Here is a 21810-nt window from a genome sequence, read left to right as displayed (position 1 = left end):
TGCATTTTTTTATCTTATTTTTTTCCCCTACTAAAAGAAATGCCTCACAGAAATAAATTATTAAAATTTATTTATTTTTTATTTTATTTAAATCAAACTCTATTGCATCTGCTTGGTTCCCTTGATAATTCAAAAGTGTACTCTCATTTAATGATGAAATTGGGTTTATTTGACAAGACGTGTTTTCCATAAACCATGTTGTTGACCGGCATTAATTATAATCCTACGACTTTTTTTTTTAACTAATCCTAGACCAGCTTTTCCATTCTTTCTTAATTTTGTAAAATCTTTTTTTTTAAACTTTCCCTTTTTTACTGAATATTTTACGTTTAACACAGAACTGCCCTGTTTCCCCCCCTTTTGTCTCTCCAGCTGCCTCACTGTGTACTTCTGGTTCTGAGTGAGATGTGCACTTGATCAGTCAGTTTGTAACTCTGGTGTTTGAAACTCTAAGATTCAATTGTAGATGCTGTTTATCGCCATGTTTGACTGTTAAAGGACTGGAAACTATTTCATCACCTCATGTGATATGAGTACCTTATACTGCTTCTTTCCAAATGCAGAACTCAACTATTTCTTGACCACTTCTCCCTTTTCTGCAACATTAACAAACTTCGTTTCTCCCTCAAAGAGTTGGCCTAAACCTTTTCTAGGATTTCTTTTTTTCTTAATATACTTTAATAACCTCCTTTTTGTGATCCTTAAACCTGCAAAGCATGGATTTTTCCAAGATGTTTTTAGCATCCCTTATCAATTTTCATAAATTCCAATTTGTATTATTTTCTCTCTCTATTTTCCCTTTTCCCCATTTGTTATATATTGCTTCCAATACCGTCCCTCCCCAATTGCTGCCTTCACTTTATCAGTAAACCGGGTTCTGTCCAAAGTTCTCTACTTTCTTGATAGTGGAATAGTGGCCTTTTGTCAATCTAATAAACTCTTCTTCAAGAACTCCCAATTTTCATTCTCATTTTTTTTCTTCGATGTTTCCTCCCAATCAGTTTATTGATATGTTGCATCTCCTTTGGGAATATTAGCCCTTTTGAAACACTAAGTGTCTATAGATGTTACTGTTTGGGAACTGTTCTGTGTTTGTCCATTTGAATGTAATCAGTTCTTTCTTCATTTTGCTCTCCTCTATCATATGCCCCCTTCTTTGTCTCTTCTCTAAACTAAACAGTCCCAGACTTTTCAGTCTGTCCGCATACGGCAGACTCCCCCTTTCCCATAGCCTGTCTCAGAAATCCCCTTTCTATCTGCTATATCCTTCATAGAGACTGAGTGTCCACAACTGAGCACGTGTCCAGAGCAGGTTATTCTTCACCCCATTGCTTAGGCATACGAACATTGTCTTTGTTTTCACCATGGCTGTGAATGAGTAACTGTTTTCATGGAGCTCCTATCAATGACGCCCAGGTCTTTTCCCTGAGTTTGTTTCTAGTTGGGTTTGTTTGGGGGTTTGTTTGTTGGGTTTTCTTTCTAGTTGGGTTTTTTTCTAGTTTTTTCCCTCTGGTACATGTTTTGTCAAAGCTTTGTTTCTTTTCCACTGTTAGATTTTGAGCAATAAGGTGAATGGGGAACTCCCTGCAAAATGGACTCTCTAGCCTGGGTTTCATTGTATTAAGGAACAATGATGAATAGCCAGTATCCACACTCATGTTTCCCACTGGTGCCTATTAAGGTTTCCCATACCAAGATATGTAGGAATTCTTGATGTACGGAACACCATAAAATATGGAATTGGCATTAGTATGGTCAGTTGTTCATAATTTATTTCTCTGAATAGTGAAAATGTCATTTTTCTATGTGTGAAGAGTGAAAAATCTGCTTCACCCTTGAGAACAGCTTCCAGTAGTGCATGTAGTGTCTCATATTAACACTGTCTCTCCATCCAGGGATTTGTACTGCGACCACAACCCTAGACCCTTGGCACATACAGGAAGTCAGGGGAACATACGGTAGACACAGGAGACACCGTTCTGCCTCAGAGTTGGACACCGTCTCCCCTACTCCATGTCAGATTCCAACACAACCGACTTCACCAACCCCTCCACCTTCATCCTGCTGGGCATTCCTGGCCTGGAGGCGGCCCATGTCTGGCTCTCCATCCCCTTCTGCACGATGTACGTCACAGCCATCTTGGGGAACTTCACCATCCTGTTTGTCGTGAAGAGGGAGCCGAGGCTCCGTGCCCCCATGTACTATTTCATCTGCATGCTGGCCATCACCGACCTGGTCCTGTCTACATCCATGCTGCCCAAAATGCTGAGCATCTTCTGGTTCAATTCCAGGGAGATCGATTTCAGTGCCTGCCTCACCCAGATGTACTTCATTCACTGCTTCTCAGTGATGGAGTCTGGGATCCTTGTGGCCATGGCTTTTGATCGCTATGTGGCCATCTGTGATCCCCTGAGACATTCCACCACCCTGGCAAACCACATGGTGGCTAAGATTGGACTGGCCGTTGTGCTGCGCAGTGCCATGCTCATATTGCCCTATCCCCTCCTGACGAAGCAATGGCCATATTGCAAATCCAACATCATCCCCGACACGCACTGCATGCACATAGCCGTGGTAAAGCTGGCTTGCGCTGATACTAGCATCAGTAGTTACTACGGCCTCTTTGTGCTATTCTGTGTGAAGGGTCTAGATATGGTTTTTGTTGCATTGTCCTATACCCAGATCCTCAGGGCCATCTTCCGCCTCCCCACAAAGGATGCCCGGCTCAAGACTTTTGGGACCTGCAGCTCCCATCTCTGTTCCATCTTAGCCTTTTTCATCCCAGCTCTCTTCTCCTCCCTCACGTATCGATTTGGCCAGAATGTGCCCCTGCATTTCCGTGTTCTCATTGGCAACGTGAACCTCCTGGTGCCCCCCACGCTAAACCCCATCATCTATGGTGTGAGGACCAAACAGATCCGGGACAGGCTGCTCCGGCTCTTTAGTCATAAAGACATCTAAATTTTTCTTCTCGTGCTCTGGCTCTCAGACTGACCTCCATGCAGAGCTGTTTGGAGAGACGGTGCTGGGCCCTCTTCCCTGAATCAATTATTGGACAGTCAAAGTGACATTGAATCCTTTCCTGGCCTTACTGTGCTGTGTCAACGTGACAGACTGGGGAATCGGTCTGTGGGCAGCTCATTAACAAAGGGTTCCCACCTTTCTAATTGCTTTTAACTGGACCCCCGAGGCCCTGCACCATGCCCCCCTATTCACCCAAGGCCTGGCTCATTTCTTTAGCTTTCATTTCCCTTTTGTTCCTCTTTGCTGGGGGCCTGTAGCAGGTAGGATCCCTGCAATGAGTATGGGCTGGGAGCCCTTTGCCCCGAGCCTGGCCTCGGGGGTAGGGCAAGGGGTCAGCTTTGAAGCTAGGGTAATAACAGCTGAAAGAGGCTCAAGAAAAAGCCCCTGCATTAGTTGGGAAGGCAGGATGCTGGGCAGAGGCTGGGGTGGCGTTGGTAGCTCATAGGGAGGGAGATAAACGGCACAGCTACCATTAGTCAGCCAGTTACACACGTACACAGCACCTTATTTGGAACTACAGGGCACCCATTGCCCAGGGGCTGAAGCTGAACAGTGAAGTTGAGTCTAACATATGCTCTGCATGATGGTTTTGATCTCTACATGTAGAATCTCTTTATCTTCACTGCAAGGCAGCGTTCTATCCATGACATGAACCAGCTGAGCTACACAGAGTGTAGTGATTTACTCAAGCCCACACAATGAGTTGATGCCAGATCTGAGAATAGGAAATGGGAGTCCTGCCGTCACGCCCCCAGCAGCACCACTGCTCTGGCCATGAACTGGCATTGCTCCTCTGGGTTGTATTAGATGCAATGAGTTTATTTGTGTGTCACGGTCAATGGAGTTGCCGTCCTTCTTAAGCAGGAGGAATTTATGAAACAGCTAAAAACTACAGCCACAAAAACAGGTTTCCACCCAGCTCAGTCTTCAGCCTTGTCTTGCTTGTTTACCAGGGACCACACGCTGCCTTGAACTCTACACAGAGCATAGAGCCCAACTATGTGCTGCAAGGAACCAAATCACTGCAGTCTGTGATTCTGATTAGGGCCTTTCAGTAGCAGCACACTAGACATAATAAATAGTAATCTCCATTTAATGCATGGAGAGGCTGTGCCCAAGGTCACCCAGCAAATCTGTGGAAGAGCTGGGACTCTTCACTCTCAGCTCACCTGTCTCTGTTCATGCTTTATCTTTACTTCAATGACTTGGGACAAATGCTCTGCTGGTGCAAGTGGGTGCAGCCCCACTGAAAATTGGTTTGATTCCCTGCACTAGATACACCAATGGAGAGAGTACCAGGCCTCTGTGCTGCTGCATGGTTCATACGAGCCTGGTCTGAGAGAGAATAAGCAATCTAGGTACTCATGGGCTATGGTCCCAGCGCAAGACACATCCATTCCTGCTGACTCCGTTTCCCCAGGTGTAAAAGGGGGATACCTCCTGAGAGGAGTGAGCGATAGGCTGTGAAGCACCTATCAGTTGTGTCCATGTGTCACCATGCCTCAGTGGACCACAGCTGAAGATGCCAAATTCAGGAAAAACTGCTGAGAAATAGGGCAGATTCAACGCAGACTGGTGGTTGTTCGATCATTAGATTGTACCAAGCCAGCAACAAACGTAAAGTTCTGTTTCACCACACTAGTTAACTAGAAGCCAAAAATGCAGTCTCCTTAGGCATCCCAACCCAGACAGTTGACTCCATAATGAGCGGTTAGTGAAAACCAATTTAATCACATATAGGGTCCTTTTAATCTCAAGGCAAATACATAATTAAGATATTACCCAATAATCACGCTGCTGCCATTCTGTTAGTAACTAAAAACTAAAGGTTTAATAATAAAAGAAAAGAAGAAGAGATATAAATGTTTGATGTATCAGATACATACAAGTGATTTTTCAGAGGGCATAGATTAGGATCATAGCAGTAATGGAATAAACTGCTGGTTTGCAAAAGAATCTCTGGAAATTACCCAAACTGGTCGGGGGTCATCAGACCTTGTTCAGAGCTTCCTTCTTGGAAACCCAGTCCAGAGAATTGAAGATAAAATGGAGATGTCTAACGGGTCCTTTAATATCCTCTGTCCTGTGTGTGGAATTTTACTGTCCCAAAAAAAGGCAACAAAACCTCTTTGCGGAAAGTTACTGGCCCAAGTGGGAGTCCAGGGTCACATGACCATATCACATGTCCTAACATGCTTTGATGACTCACAGGGGCAGCTATTGACCATATTCTTACAGAGGCATGCTTCTCCTATGGCCCATTGTGAGAGCTAAGTGTCCTTGTTGGCCCTCAACACATCGCTGCCTGGACTTATCCACCTCAGGGGTGTCACTCAGGAACACAACACACATGTATGATACCACTACATTGCCAATAAACATAACTTCAGACAAAAAGATGATACCTGCATATAAAGAGGATAATCAAACTTAGCAAATCATAATTTTCCTATTGACACCTGACAGGACATACTTTGTATAAGATTTGTTGCAATTCTATAACAGTGACAGCAAGAACGATAAAAAATTGTCATATTCAATCATACGGCATCACACCGTGTTCTCGTCCCACAATGCTGCTACAGCTGCTAGCCACCTGAGGAAGGGACATTGCCCGGGTTCTAGCAGGGCCATAAGCTGGGACACTAGAGCCACTGGAGGACGGGAAGAGCAAATCAAAACTTGTTTTGCTGCAGGGAGCCTGGTCCTTTTAAAAAGAAAGGAGGAAAGAGTTCTTTAAAAGTGAGAGGGTGACGTCCGTGAACATGGCTGTTTCCTCCACGCATCGCCAGCCAGCCCCCCTGGCTTTGAACAACCTTAATTTGTGTTTGACTAAAGCATCTGCCAGAAAGGTGTCCAGGGCTGGATCCACAAAGGCACTCAGGTAAATACTGAATTTAGTCGCCACTGCCTTCCTCAAAGCCCCGGCTCATGTGCTACCTTACACTGTAGGAGTCTAAGGTTCCACCAGTATCCGGCACAAAGTAACCTGAGCGCTGATGCTGCTCCACAGCTAACAAGCTGCTCAGAGTCTTCACTCAGGCCTCAGTTCTGGTGGGATTCTCCAATGATGTGTTCCCCACAATCTCCCCAGCAGCCCCGATCTGTGTGTGTGCTTGCATGTGCGTCAGTGTGTGTGCATCTGAGTGTATGCGTGTGTACGTGTGTTTGTGTGAGTGTCTGTTTGCATGTGTGTCCATGTATGGGCAGCCCCAGAATATCCCAGGGAAACCTAGATTCAAATCCCTGCTCCACTGAATGTTTGTTTGTATCAAGCTGGAGAGACTGAGCACCCCACCCAGAATAGCCATTTGCGGAGTGCTCACGGCACTCATATGGGATGTGGGAAACTTGTGTTTATGTCTCTGCTCCAAAGCAGGTAGAGGAGAGATTTTGGATCTGGGTCTCCCACGTCTCGCTTGGGTCTCTCACTAGAAAACACTGACATGTCCTAGGCACCTTGCTCCAGGAGAGGGCTCACAGCTGACAATCCCATGTGGAAATAGACACCTCTCTCCTGCCCATTAGCCAAGGTAATAGAGGCCCAAATCAGTGGGAGTTACGTGCTTAAGGACCTGTATGGGCTTTGGAGACCAGAGTGGATGAATTGGAGGAGCTATGGGAGACTGGGAGGTACTTGGATGAGACTTTCTGGGACAGAATTGAATAGTCCCACTCCCGGTCTGACAGTCTCTGTGCTTTTGAGGAGGATGAAAGTCTCAGGAAAGGAGAAAAGCAAACTGGAGCAGTTCGGACCCTCCTTCCAGATGTGAGGGAACTCCAGTTAATAGGAAGAGACAGATAATAGTTTTGGGGGATTTCATCATTACAAACATAGATAGCTGGGCTTGCGATGACCATGAGAATCACATGGTGACTGGCCTGCCAGATGTGAAGTTTGCAAATCTCTTGAGATAGAATCACAGGGTTGGAAGGGACCTCAGGAGGTCATCTAGTCGAACTCCCTGCTCAAAGCAAGACCAATCCCCAATTTTTGCCCCAGATCCCTAAATGGTCCCCTCAAGGATTGAACTCACGACGCTGGGTTTAGGAGGCCCATGCTCAAGCCACCGAGCTATCCCTCCCCCCCACACCTAGATAGACTTATGTGTCGTGCTGGGGAGGTACCAATGACATAGGGAAGGATAGAGAGGTCCTGGAGGCTAAATTTAAAAGAGGTTGAAGTCGAGGACCTCCATGGTGGCATTCTCTGAAATGCTTCCACTTCCACACACAGAGCCAGATAGAGAAGAATAACTGCAGGTTCTCAATGCATAGGTGAGATGATGGTGTAGGGCAGAGGGGTTTAGTTTTATTAGGAATTGGGGAAACTTTTGGGAAAGGAGGCACCTATACAGGAAGGCTGGACTCCACGTATACCAAAATGGAGCCAGATGGCTGGCACTTAAAATCAACAAGGTTGTAGAGCAGTTTTTAAACTAAGGGCTGGTGGAACGCTGACATGTGCGGAGGACCACGTGGTTCAGACAGAGACATCTCTTAGGGGAGAATCTATTAATGGAGATTCGCTATGTCCTAGTAAGGACAAGAGCTTGGAAAATAAAAAAAAACAGGTAGGATCTAATGAGAAACAGTCAAATGAAAGAGAGTCCCATTGCATTACATTGTGAAATGGCAGACAGTTAAAAAGTGACAATTTTTAAGTGCTTATATATAAATACCAGAAGTCTAAATAATACGATGGGTGAATTAGAGTGCCTCGTATTAAATGAGGATATTGATATACTAGGCATCACAGTAACTTGATGGAATGAGGATAATCAATCGGACACAGTAATACCAGGGTACAAAATCAGAGGGGTAGCCGTGTTAGTCTGAATCTGTAAAAAGCAACAGAGGGTCCTGTGGCACCTTTAAGACTAACAGAAGTATTGGGAGCATAAGCTTTCGTGGGTAGGAACCTCACTTCTTCAGGCGCCCGCAGCCCTGGAGCTCTCTGTCCCCAGCAGGCGCGGGGCCGCGGCTCCTCTTGAAGCCGGAGAGAAGCCGTGGCCCCGCGCCTGCCCGGGACAGAGAACAACAGGGCTGCGGGTGCCGGTGCTCACTGTCCCCGGCAGGCGCGGGGCCGCAGCTTCTCTCCCCTGCTGGGCACTAGGCACTAGGGGCACTAGGTGGCGCACCTCAATGCACCGCCTTGGGGACCACTGACGGGCTTGAAACCCCGCTATACCGCGACCCCGCATTTGGCGTGATTTAATTTTTTGGACCCCAAACGTCACGGTGTAGTGGGGTTTCACTGTATAAACAAATGCACAGAGCAGCCAATTCCTCTCTGACTCCGCAGAGAGCCCCACAGTTCTCATCTCCCTTTGGGAAGGTCCCTTAATTACTGTTGACTCCTAAAGCTGGACAAAAAGCACAGAAGTGCAGACATGGAAGGAAGGACATTGGCTAAAGTGTCTCCGCTGTCCAGCCTGTTTACATCCAGATGCCGCTTCGCCCCTAGAGGCTGAACGAACCCCACTGGGATTGCACAGAGCTCTATTATAAATGGTGCACGGATCTGTGTCAGCTCTCAGTGTGGGATGTTGCTGCAGATGCTGGGGTGAGAGAGGGGTGGAACACGGCCACCTGAGGGGGATTCCCAGGGAAGACACTTCTGTCTCACAATTCACAGGTACCCATCTCTTGCTGAGGAGCTCACCTGCTCGACAAACCCGGTGTAACATGGGCATAATGGGATAGAGAATAGGTCTGTTTTTCTTTCTGCTCTGCACAGCCATTAAACATCCCAGGGTCCTTGCCACAGGGGTGAGTTTGCTCCTTTATCACTGTCCAAAATGCCATTCCTTTCAGTAGATACCCACCCACCCCTGCCAATAGCCTCAAGCCCTGAGGCGCCTGCATTTTAGTGGCACAGTGGATCCTTAATAATGAAAAGTGTTAGTAGATGTACAATACAAGGCCAAATTCGGAAGCTATGCCCTGTATTTTGCTCAGGCCCCACTGAGGGAAAATTCTCCGTGGAGTAAGAACTGAGTAAAGACCTCAGGAGCCAGATGTGAGTTAATGCAGAGACACTGTCACCTCCTCCTCTTGCATTTCAGGGCTCTGGCTCTTAACGCGGGGGGTCAGGGAGGAGTTACCTTAATTTTATCTGCTGGAAAGCATGGAGGTGCTAGGGCTCCTCACTGGAATAACTATAAGAATTTTTCAACATGGGCAAGACATCTTCTCTCCTAGCTTCATTTGAGACGTTGGCTGAATTGTTATGCCTGAAAATTTCAAAACACAATTCAGCCAGAAGCAGACAGCCAGCATGGCAAATATAAGTCCACATGGTTAAAGTTTGGCAAACATATAAAGAACTGAAAATGAGGTCTCCTAATTGAAGGTGTCAGACAGACTTAACTAAGGGTGCCCCCAGAACCACCTATAATGGCCGATCCATTTGTGAATCCTATTCAGCTAAGCTGTTTGCTCCAATAATGTCGGTGGCAAGGAGTACAACAGGCCAAATATGAAGTATTTTGACAATTTTCTTTTCTCAGTGTTATATGGTCAGATTTTCAATGTAATTGAATGTTCCCTTGTTTGTGTGTTGTGAAACAGAGTAAATACAAATGCCTGATCTACTTTCTTTGTTGATAGATTCATATGATTTAAGGTCAGAAGGAACCATTTTATCATCCAGCCTGACATCCTGTATAACACAGGCCATTAAATTTTACCCAGCTACCCTTGATTCGAGCTTCATAACTTATGTGTGACTAAGACCTGTTCCACTCTAGGATTTTACATTATAGAATCATAGAGCTATGGGGTTAGAAAGGAATGCAAGCGTCAGCTAGTCTGACCCCCTGCCCAGATGCAGGATGTGTTGTATCTAAACCGTCCCAGAGAATTGGGTGTCCTGCCACCTTTGGCTTCCACAGCCTCTCAAGGCATCTGTTCCATTGTCCTCCTGTTCATACAGTTAGGAAGTTTTTTCTCAGATATAATCTAAATCTGCTATGCTGGAGTTTGAACCCACTGCCTGTTGTCCTGTGCTCTGCGGCAAGGGAGAATAACTTTCCTCCATTTTTTTTATCACAGCCTTTCAAGTATCTGAAGATCGCTCCCATCTCCCCCTCAGTTTCCTCTTTTCCAAACAAAACACAAATGGTTGCTTCAGCCTTTGCTCATATGGCTTGCCTTCTATCCCTTTGATCATCGTTGTCTCTTGCCTCTGGATCCTTTCCAGTTTCTCTGCATCCTTCCTATACATTGGTGACCCAAACTAGACACTATACTCCAGCTAAGGCCTAACCAGTGCCAAGTAGATGAGTACTATCACCTCCCATGATTTGCATGTTATGCTTCCGTTATTACAACCTAATATTGCATTTGCCTTTTTTGAATATATCCACACCCCTGAGAGATGTAGCTATGTCAACCTAACCCTGGTGTAGAAGGCATTAGGTCAATAGAAGAATTCTTCTGTCGACCTATCTACCACCTCTTGGGAAGGTGGATTAACTGCACTGACAGGAGAACCCTGCCGTCGGTGTAAGTAGTGTCCACATTGAAGCTCTATGACAGCACGATTGTAGTGTTTTAAATGTAGACGAGCCCTCAAGCAGATCTTCCAGAAAAGCATCCAGTCTGGATCTGCAGACATGCGGAGTTGGAGAATCCACCACTTCCCTTCTCAGTGTGTTCCAAATGTTAATTGCCCTGAGTGCTAAACACTTGGCCCTTATCTCCAACTGGACGTGTTTTCCATAAACCATGTTGTTGACCGGCATTAATTATAATCCCACGACTTTTTTTTTAACTAATCCTAGACCAGCTTTTCCATTCGTTCTTAATTTTGTAAAATCATTTTTTAAAAACTTTCCCTTTTTTACTGAATACTTTACGTTTAACACAGAACTGCCCTATTTCCCCCTCCACCCTTTTCCCCCCCCTTTTGTCTGTCCAGCTTCCTCACTGTGTACTTCTGATTCCGAGTGAGATGTGCACTTGATCAGTCAGTTCGTAACTCTGGTGTTTGAAAGTCTAAGATTCAATTGTAGATGCTGTTTATCGCCATGTTTGACTGTTAATGGACTGGAAACTATTTCATCACCTCATGTGATATGAGTACCTTATACTGCTTCTTTCCAAATGCAGAACTCAACTATTTCTTGACCACGTCTCCCTTTTCTGCAACATTAACAAACTTCGTTTCTCCCTCAAAGAGTTGGCCTAAACCTTTTCTAGGATTTCTTTTTTTCTTAATATACTTTAATAACCTCCTTTTTCTGATCCTTAAATCTGCGAAGCATGGATTTTTCCATGATGTTTTTAGCATCCCTTATCAATTTTCATAAATTCCAATTTGTATTATTTTCTCTCTCTATTTTCCCTTTTCCCCATTTGTTATATATTGCTTCCCATCCCGTCCCTCCCCAATTGCTTTATCTGTAAACTGGGTTTTTGTCCAAAGTTCTCTACTTTCTTGATAGTGGAATAGTGGCCTTTTGCCAATCTAATAAACTCTTCTTCAAGCTTTTGTGAACAGGGGCTGCTAACAGGGAGTTTCGCAAGGGAGTTCTCCAGGTGAAGGAGGAGCAAATACAGGACCCTTGGGGTAAGTGACTGTCTGTAGTGTGTGTTTGTTTGTGTTTGGGGGTTACTTGCTGTGTGCTGAGCTTGTGTTTGTCAGTCTGTTTGTTTGTTTGGTTGTTTGAAGGACCGTGTGCTCTGGCTGGCAGTTGGAAGCTGTGAGCTTCAAAGGAAGGTCTGAAGGCTAGAAGCCTCTGGTAATTGGCTGAGCCTTAATCAGTGGGCGGGGCATTCACCCAGGCCAGGGCTTTATAAAGCAGCGCACAAGCGACCAGGGAGCTTTTGCGACCAGGGGCTGCTAACAGGGAGTTTCGCAAGGGAGTTGGGAAGGGGAGTGGGAAGGGGCGAGGGTCCCTTGCCGGTTCTATCTTAAACCCTTTATTCCCCTTAAAACCTATAGCCCAAACTACATTCAAAACGTCTTGCTTTAAACAACCCCTTCATTAACTAGGAGACCATGCAGGCAGAAGCCCAGCAGCAGAGTGGGGGCTATCCAGTTTATTGCGCTGAGTGCAGCATGTATGATTACCTGCCCCGTGGGCAGGTGGCGTATGTGTGCATTCGGTGCAAGGAGCTCCTGGCCCTCAGAGACCACGTACGGACTCTGGAGGCAAGGGTGGCGGAACTGGAGGAGCTAAGGGAGGCAGAGAGGTATGTTGATGAGGCTTTCCGGGACACTGTAGAATTGTCCCACCTCCGGTCAGACAGCCCCTGCGCTGTTGAGGGGGGATGAAAGGCCCAGGGAAGCAGAGCAGTCAACGGGAGCAGAGGGAAACCTTCCCATAGTTGGGACCCTCCTTCCAGATGGTGCTGGGGTTGCCTCTCGCACTGAGGTTACCTCTCCGGAGGAGGGAACTCCAGTCACTAGGAAAAGGCAGGTATTAGTAATGGGAGATTCGATCATTAGAACCGTAGATAGCTGGGTTTGTGATGACCGGGAGAACCGTATGGTGACTTGCCTGCCTGGTGCGAAGGTTGCGGATCTGTCGAGGCATCTAGACAGACTTATGTGTAGTGCTGGGGAGGAGCCGGTGGTTGTGGTACATGTAGGTACCAATGACATAGGGAAGGGTAGGACAGATGTCCTGGAGGCCAAATTTAGGCTGCTAGGTAAGAGACTGAAATCCAGGACCTCTGTGGTGGCATTCTCAGAAATGCTCCCAGTTCCACGCGCAGGGCCAGGTAGGCAGGCAGCGCTTCAGAGTCTCAATGCGTGGATGAGACGATGGTGTAGAGAGGAGGGGTTTACATTCATTAGGAACTGGGGAAACTTTTGGGATGGGGGGAGCCTATACAGGAAGGATGGGCTCCACCTAAACCAAAGTGGAACCAGACTGCTGGCACTAAACATTAAAAAGGTTGTAGAGCAGTTTTTAAACTAGGAGATGGGGGAAAGCCGACTGCTGCAGAGGAGCATGTGGATCGGACAGAGACTTCTCTTAGGGGAGAGTCTATTGATAGAGAATCTCCAGGTTCTAGTCAGGAGCAGAGGATGGAAGAGGATAATGTAAGGGCCAGATCAGATGAGAAACATTCACATAAAGAATCGGACACATCATAAAAGGGCAGACAAATAAACAGTGACAAGTTTTTAAAGTGCTTGTACACAAATGCTAGAAGTCTAAATAATAAGATGGGTGAACTAGAGTGCCTCGTGATAAAGGAGGATATTGATATAATAGGCATCACAGAAACCTGGTGGACTGAGGACAATCAATGGGACACAATCATTCCGGGGTACAAAATATATCGGAAGGACAGAACAGGTCGTGCGGGGGGGGGGGGGGGGAGTGGCACTATATGTGAAAGAAAATGTACAATCAAATGAAGTAAAAATCTTAAGCAAATCCGCATGTTCCATAGAATCTCTATGGATAGAAATTTCATGCTCTAATAAGAATATAACATTAGGGATCTATTATTGACCACCTGACCAGGACAGTGATAGTGATGATGAAATGCTAAGGGAAATTAGAGAGGCTATCAAAATTAAGAACTCAATAATAGTGGGGGATTTCAATTATCCCCATATTGACTGGGAACATTTCACTTCAGGATGAAATGCAGAGATAAAATTTCTCGATACTTTAAATGACTGCTTCATGGAGCAGCTGGTATGGGAACCCACAAGGGGAGAGGCAACTCTAGATTTAGTCCTGAGTGGAGCGCAGGAGCTGGTCCAAGAGGTAACTATAGCAGGACCGCTTGGAAATAGTGACCATAATACAATAGCGTTCAACATCCCTGTGGTGGGAAGACCATCTCAACAGCCCAACACTGTGGCATTTAATTTCAAAAGGGGGAACTATGCAAAAATGAGGGGGTTAGTTAAACAGAAATTAAAAGGTACAGTGACTAAAATGAAATCCCTGCAAGCTGCAGGGTGCTTTTTAAAGACACCATAATAGAGGCCCAACTTCAATGTATACCCCAAATTAAGAAACACAGTAAAAGAACTAAAAGAGAGCCACCGTGGCTTAACAACCATGTAAAAGAAGCAGTGAGAGATAAAAAGACTTCCTTTAAAAAGTGGAAGTCAAATCCTAGTGAGACAAATAGAAAGGAGCATAAACGCTGCCAAATTAAGTGCAAGAATGTAATAAGAAAAGCCAAAGAGGAGTTTGAAGAACGGCTAGCCAAAAACTCCAAAGGTAATAACAAAAAGTTTTTTAAGTACATCAGAAGCAGAAAGCCTGCTAAACAACCAGTGGGGCCCCTTGATGATCGAGATACAAAAGGAGCGCGTAAAGACGATAAAGTCATTGCGGAGAATCTAAATGGATTCTTTGCTTCAGTCTTCACGGCTGAGGATGTTAGGGAAATTCCCAAACCTGAGCTGGCTTTTGTAGGTGACAAATCTGAGGAACTGTCACGGATTGAAGTGTCACGAGCGGAGGTTTTGGAATTAATTGATAAACTTAACATTAACAAGTCACCGGGACCAGATGGCATTCACCAAAGAGTTCTGAAAGAACTCAAATGTGAAGTTGCGGAACTGTTAACTAAGGTTTGTAACCTGTCCTTTAAATTGGCTTCTGTACCCAATGACTGGAAGTTAGCTAATGTAACGCCAATATTTAAAAAGGGCTCTAGAGGTGATCCTGGCAATTACAGACCGGTAAGTCTAACGTCTGTACCAGGCAAATTAGTCGAAACAATAGTTAAGAATAAAATTGTCCGACACATAGAAAAACATAAACTGTTGAGCAATAGTCAACATGGTTTCTGTAAAGGGAAATCGTGTCTTACTAATCTATTAGAATTCTTTGAAGGGGTCAACAAACATGTGGACAAGGGGGATCCAGTGGACATAGTGTACTTAGATTTCCAGAAAGCCTTTGACAAGGTCCCTCACCAAAGGCTCTTATGTAAATCAAGCTGCCATGGGATAAAAGGGAAGGTCCTTTCATGGATTGAGAACTGGTTAAAAGAGAGGGAACAAAGGGTAGGAATAAATGGTAAATTCTCAGAATGGAGAGGGGTAACTAGTGGTGTTCCCCAAGGGTCAGTCCTCGGACCGATCCTATTCAACTTATTCATAAATGATCTGGAGAAAGGGGTAAACAGTGAGGTAGCAAAGTTTGCAGATGATACTAAACTGCTAAAGATAGTTAAGTCCAAAGCAGACTGTGAAGAACTTCAAAAAGATCTCACAAAACTAAGTGATTGGGCAACAAAATGGCAAATGAAATTTAATGTGGATAAATGTAAAGTAATGCACATTGGAAAAAATAACCCCAACTATACATACAATATGATGGGGGCTAATTTAGCTACAACAAGTCAGGAAAAAGATCTTGGAGTCATCGTGGATAGTTCTCTGAAAATGTCCACACAGTGTGCAGAGGCGGTCAAAAAAGCAAACAGGATGTTAGGAATCATTAAAAAGGGGATAGAGAATAAGACTGAGAATATATTATTGCCCTTATATAAATCGATGGTACACCCTCATCTCGAATACTGCGTACAGATGTGGTCTCCTCATCTCAAAAAAGATATACTGGCACTAGAAAAGGTTCAGAAAAGGGCAACTAAAATGATTAAGGGTTTGGAATGGGTCCCATATGAGGAGAGATTAAAGAGGCTAGGACTCTTCAGCTTGGAAAAGAGGAGACTAAGGGGGGATATGATAGAGGTATACAAAATCATGAGTGATGTGGAGAAAGTGGATAAGGAAAAGTTATTTACTTATTCCCATAATACAAGAACTAGGGGTCATCAAATGAAATTAATAGGCAGCAGGTTTAAAACAAATAAAAGGAAGTTCTTCTTCACGCAGCGCACAGTCAACTTGTGGAACTCCTTACCTGAGAAGGTTGTGAAGGCTAGGACTATAACAGAGTTTAAAAGAGACTGGATAAATTCATGATGGTTAAGTCCATTAATGGCTATTAGCCAGGACGGGTAAGGAATGGTGTCCCTAGCCTCTGTCAGTCAGAGGATGGAGATGGATGGCAGGAGAGAGATCACTTGATCATTGCCTGTTAGGTTCACTCCCTCTGGGGCACCTGGCATTGGCCACTGTCGGTAGACAGGATACTGGGCTAGATGGACCTTTGGTCTGACCCGGTACGGCCGTTCTTATGTTCTTATGTTCTAACTCCCAATTTTCATTCTCATTTTTTCTCTTCAATTTTTTTCTCCCAATCAGTTTATTGCTATTTTGCATCTCCTTTGGGAATATTAGCCCTTTTGAAACACTAAGTGTCTATAGATGTTACTGTTTGGGAACTGTTCTGTGTTTGTCCATTTGAATGTAATCAGTTCTTTCTTCATTTTGCTCTCCTCTATCATATGCCCCCTTCTTTGTCTCTTCTCTAAACTAAACAGTCCCAGACTTTTCAGTCTGTCCGCATACGGCAGACTCCCCCTTTCTCATAGCCTGTCTCAGAAATCCCCTTTCTATCTGCTATATCCTTCATAGAGACTGAGTGTCCACAACTGAGCACGTGTCCAGAGCAGGTTATTCTTCACCCCATTGCTTAGGCATATGAACATTGTCTTTGTTTTCACCATGGCTGTGAATGAGTAACTGTTTTCATGGAGCTCCTATCAATGATGCCCAGGTCTTTTCCCTGAGTTTGTTTCTAGTTGGGTTTGTTTGGGGGTTTGTTTGTTGGGTTTTCTTTCTAGTTGGGTTTTTTTCTATTTTTTTCCCTCTGGTACATGTTTTGTCAAAGCTTTGTTTCTTTTCCACTGTTAGATTTTGAGCAATAAGGTGAATGGGGAACTCCCTGCAGAATGGACTCTCTAGCCTGGGTTTCATTGTATTAAGGAACAATGATGAATAGACAGTATCCACACTCATGTTTCCCACTGGTGCCTATTAAGTTTTCCCATACCAAGATATGTAGGAATTCTTGATGTACGGAACACCATAAAATATGGAATTGGCTTTAGTATGGTCAGTTGTTCACTCTGAATAGTGAAAATGTCATTTTTCTATGTGTGAAGAGTGAAAAATCTGCTTCACCTTTGAGAACAGCTTCCAGTAGTGCATGTAGTGTCTCATATTAACATTGTCTCTCCATACAGTGATTTGTACTGCGACCATAACCCTAGACCCTTGGCACATACAGGAAGTCAGGGGATCATACGGTAAATGCAGGAGGAACCGTTCTGCCTCAGAGTTGGACACCTTCTCCCCTACTCCATGTCAGATTCCAACACAACCGACTTCACCAACCCCTCGACCTTCATCCTGCTGGGCATTCCTGGCCTGGAGGCGGCCCATGTCTGGCTCTCCATCCCCTTCTGCACGATGTACGTCACAGCCATCTTGGGGAACTTCACCATCCTGTTTGTCGTGAAGAGGGAGCCGAGCCTCCGTGCCCCCATGTATTATTTCATCTGCATGCTGGCCATCACCGACCTGGTCCTGTCTACATCCATGCTGCCCAAAATGCTGAGCATCTTCTGGTTCAATTCCAGGGAGATCGATTTCAGTGCCTGTCTCACCCAGATGTACTTCATTCACTGTTTCTCAGTGGTGGAGTCTGGGATTCTCGTGGCCATGGCTTTTGATCGCTATGTGGCCATCTGCGATCCCCTGAGACATTCCGCCATCCTGACAAACCCCATGGTAGCCAGGATTGGCCTGGCTGTGGTGTTGCGCGGTGGCATGCTCATACTGCCCTATCTCATCCTGACGAGTCAATGGCCATATTGCAAAAGCAACATCATCCCTGACACACACTGCACGCACATAGCCGTGGTGAAGCTGGCTTGTGCCGATACCCACATCAGTAGTTACTACGGCCTCTTTGTGCTATTCTGTGTGAAGGGTCTGGATATGGTTTTTATTGCTGTGTCCTATACCCAGATCCTCAGGGCCATCTTCAGTCTTCCCACAAAGGATGCCCGGCTCAAGACTTTTGGGACCTGCAGCTCCCATCTCTGTTCCATCTTAGCCTTTTACATCCCAGGTCTCTTCTCCTCCCTCACGTACCGGTTTGGCCAGAATGTGCCCCTGCATTTCCGTGTTCTCATTGGCAACGTGAGCCTCCTGGTGCCCCCCACGCTAAACCCCATCATCTATGGTGTGAGGACCAAACAGATCCGGGACAGGCTGCTCCACCTCTTTAGTCTTAAAGACATCTGAATTTTTCTTCTGGTGCTCTAGCTGTCAGACCGACCTGCATTCAGAGCTGGCTGGTGAGATGGTGCTGGGCCCTCTTCCCTGAGTCACTTACTAGACAGTCAAAGTGACATTGAATCCTTTCCTGGCCTTGCTGTGCTGTGTCACCGTGACAGACTGGGGAATCGGTCTGTGTACAGCTCACTAACAAAGGCTTCCCACCTTTCTAATTGCTTTTAACTGGACCCCCGAGGCCCTGCACCGTGCCCCGCCTATTCCCCCAAGGCCTGGCTCATTTCTTTAGCTTTCATTTCCCTTGTGTTCCTTTTTGCTGGGGGCCTGTAGCAGGCAGGATCCCTGCAATGAGTATGGGCTGGGAACCCTTTGCCCCGAGCCTGGCCTCGGGGGTAGGGCAAGGGGTCAGCTTTGAAGCTAGGGTAATAACAGCTGAAAGAGGCTCAAGAAAAAGCCCCTGCATTAGTTGGGAAGGCAAGATGCTGGGCAGAGGCCTGGGTGGCGTTGGTAGCTCACAGGGAGGGAGATAAACGGCACACCTACAATTAGTCAGCTATTTACACACGTACACAGCACCTTATTTGGAACTACAGGGCACCCATTGCCCAGGGGCTGAAGCTGAACAGTGAAGTTGAGTCTAACATACGCTCTGCATGATGGTTTTGAGCTCTACATGTTGAAGCTCTTTATCTTCGCTGCAATGCAGCGTTCTATCCATGACATGAACAGACTGAGCTACACAGAGGTAAAGTGATTTACTCAAGGCCACACAATGAGTCGATGCCAGATCTGAGAATAGGAAATGGGAGTCCTGCCCTCCCGCCCCCAGCAGCACCACTGCTCTGGCCATGAACTGGCATTGCTCCTCTGGGTTGTATTAGATGCAATGAGTTTATTTGTGTGTCACGGTCAATGGAGTTGCCATCCTTCTTAAGCAGGAGGAATTTATGAAACAGCTAAAAACTACAGCCACAAAAACAGGTTTCCACCCAGCTCAGTCTTCAGCCTTGTCTTGCTTGTTTACCAGGGACCACACGCTGCCTTGAACTCTACACAGAGCATAGAGCCCAACTATGTGCTGCAAGGAACCAAATCACTGCAGTCTGTGATTCTGATTAGGGCCTTTCAGTAGCAGCACACTAGACATAATAAATAGTAATCTCCATTTAATGAATGGAGAGGCTGTGCCCAAAGTCACCCAGCAAATCTGTGGCAGAGCTGGGACTCTTCACTCTCAGCTCACCTGTCTCTGTTCATGCTTTATCTTTACTTCAATGACTTGGGACAAATGCTCTGCTGGTGCAAGTGGGTGCAGCCCCACTGAAAATTGGTTTGATTCCCTGCACTAGATACACCAATGGAGAGATTACCAGGCCTCTGTGCTGCTGCATGGACCATACGAGCCTGGTCTGAGAGAGAATAAGCAATCTAGGTACTCATGGGCTATGGTCCCAGCGCAAGACACATCCATTCCTGCTGACTCCATTTCCCCAGGTGTAAAAGGAGGATACCTCCTCAGAGGAGTGAGCGATAGGCTGTGAAGCACCTATCAGTTGTGTCCATGTGTCACCATGCCTCAGTGGGCCACAGTTGAAGATGCCAAATTCAGGAAAAACTGCTGAGAAATAGGGCAGATTCAACGCAGACTGGTGGTTGTTCGATCATTAGATTGTACCAAGCCAGCAACAAACGTAAAGTTCTATTTCACCACACTAGTTAACTAGAAGCCAAAAATGCAGTCTCCTTAGGCATCCCAACCCAGACAGTTGACTCCATAATGAGCGGTTAGTGAAAACCAATTTAATCACATATAGGGTCCTTTTAATCTCAAGGCAAATACATAATTAAGATATTACCCAATAATCACGCTGCTGCCATTCTGTTAGTAACTAAAATCTAAAGGTTTAATAATAAAAGAAAAGAAGAAGAGATATAAATGTTTGATGTATCAGATACATACAAGTGATTTTTCAGAGTGCATAGATTAGGATCATAGCAGTAATGGAATAAACTGCTGGTTTGCAAAAGAATCTCTGGAAATTACCCAAACTGGTCGAGGGTCATCAGACCTTGTTCAGAGCTTCCTTCTTGGAAACCCAGTCCAGAGAATTGAAGATAAAATGGAGATGTCTAAGGGGTCCTTTAATATCCTCTGTCCTGTGTGTGGAATTTTACTGTCCCAAAAAAAGGCAACAATACCTCTTTGCGGAAAGTTACTGGCCCAAGTGGGAGTCCAGGGTCACATGACCATATCACATGTCCTAACATGCTTTGATGACTCACAGGGGCAGCTATTGACCATATTCTTACAGAGGCATGCTTCTCCTACGGCCCATTGTGAGAGCTAAGTGTCCTTGTTGGCCCTCAACACATCGCTGCCTGGACTTATCCACCTCAGGGGTGTCACTCAGGAACACAACACACATGTATGATACCACTACATTGCCAATAAACATAACTTCAGACAAAAAGATGATACCTGCATATAAAGAGGATAATCAAACTTAGCAAATCATAATTTTCCTATTGACACCTGACAGGACATACTTTGTATAAGATTTGTTGCAATTCTATAACAGTGATTGCAAGAACGATAAAAAATTGTCATATTCAATCATACGGCATCACACCATGTTCTCGTCCCACAATGCTGCTACAGCTGCTAGCCACTTGAGGAAGGGACATTGCCCGGGTTCTAGCAGGGCCATAAGCTGGGACACTAGAGCCACTGGAGGACGGGAAGAGCAAATCAAAACTTGTTTTGCTGCAGGGAGCCTGGTCCTTTTAAAAAGAAAGGAGGAAAAAGTTCTTTAAAAGTGAGAGGGTGACGTCCGTGAACTTGGCTGTTTCCTCCAAGCCAGCCAGCCCCCCTGGCTTTGAACAACCTTAATTTGTGTTTGACTAAAGCATCTGCCAGAAAGGTGTCCAGGGCTGGATCCACAAAGGCACTCAGGTAAATACTGAATTTAGGCGCCACTGCCTTTCTCAAACCTCGGCTCATCTGCTGCCTGACTGTAAAATGTGTGTAAAACAAAGTTTTTGTACTAAGGTGCAAGGCTCATCTTTCTTCTGCAGAATAAAGCAACTCCTCCTTATCCCTGTCTGGCTGTTATTGGCTCTCAGCTAGGTGGACCCGATATTTCGGTAACAGTTTCTGGCGACTCCGCCGGGACTCTCCTAGCTCGGACATCGGACTCCGGACGGCTGCGGAGAACTGGGAACGGTGCCAACGGGGTGTTTCGCCCCTTTTCTCTGCTTCACCACAGCCCCTGGGGTTCGTGCTCCAATAAGGTGAGTCCTAATAAAATAAAAAAACACTATCTGGTTCTGGTTCTGGTCTGGTTAACCGGTTAATAAATTTCTGTCTTATACATTGAGCGTTAGGTGTGTGGACGGAACTGAGCCTCTCATTCATAATTCCTCAGAGTGGAAGCCATCGCGTGCGATGAAGCTCTGAGGTCAAATTGGAATCCTTCTGTCCCGTCCCCTGTAGTGGTCAGTATTAGTAAAAATTCCTGTAATAAAATCCTATTAGGCCATAATTCCCTCTGTTCTCTGTGTAATTCTCTGTTAGAGTGTCAGCAGGCAGATGGGTGGGTCTCTGGTAAAACCCTCTAAAAATAGCCCTTTAAATTATATATTAA

The 21810-nt window shown here is 45.5% G+C and overlaps 2 protein-coding genes across 2 annotated transcripts; both read left to right on the top strand.

The window, feature by feature from the left end:
* Positions 1 to 2013: 2013 nt before the first annotated feature.
* LOC135895627 (olfactory receptor 52R1-like) lies at positions 2014 to 2961 on the top strand. The gene has a single exon (XM_065423768.1). The coding sequence runs from the start codon at positions 2014 to 2016 to the stop codon at positions 2959 to 2961; it is 948 nt and encodes a 315-aa protein (XP_065279840.1).
* Positions 2962 to 17176: 14215 nt separating this feature from the next.
* Positions 17177 to 18175, top strand: LOC135895311 (olfactory receptor 52R1-like). The gene has a single exon (XM_065423383.1). The coding sequence runs from the start codon at positions 17177 to 17179 to the stop codon at positions 18173 to 18175; it is 999 nt and encodes a 332-aa protein (XP_065279455.1).
* Positions 18176 to 21810: the final 3635 nt, after the last annotated feature.

The sequence above is a fragment of the Emys orbicularis genome, chromosome 1 (assembly GCF_028017835.1).
Source record: "Emys orbicularis isolate rEmyOrb1 chromosome 1, rEmyOrb1.hap1, whole genome shotgun sequence".
NCBI lineage: Eukaryota > Metazoa > Chordata > Testudines > Emydidae > Emys > Emys orbicularis.
Note: the sequence above shows the minus strand (reverse complement) of the source record. Positions and strands in the feature narration are given on the sequence as shown.

Coding starts and splice junctions, on each gene's coding strand:
- LOC135895311 (XM_065423383.1), top strand. CDS start 17,177: ATGCAGGAGGAACCGTTCTGCCTCAGAGTTGGACACCTTCTCCCCTAC.
- LOC135895627 (XM_065423768.1), top strand. CDS start 2,014: ATGTCAGATTCCAACACAACCGACTTCACCAACCCCTCCACCTTCATC.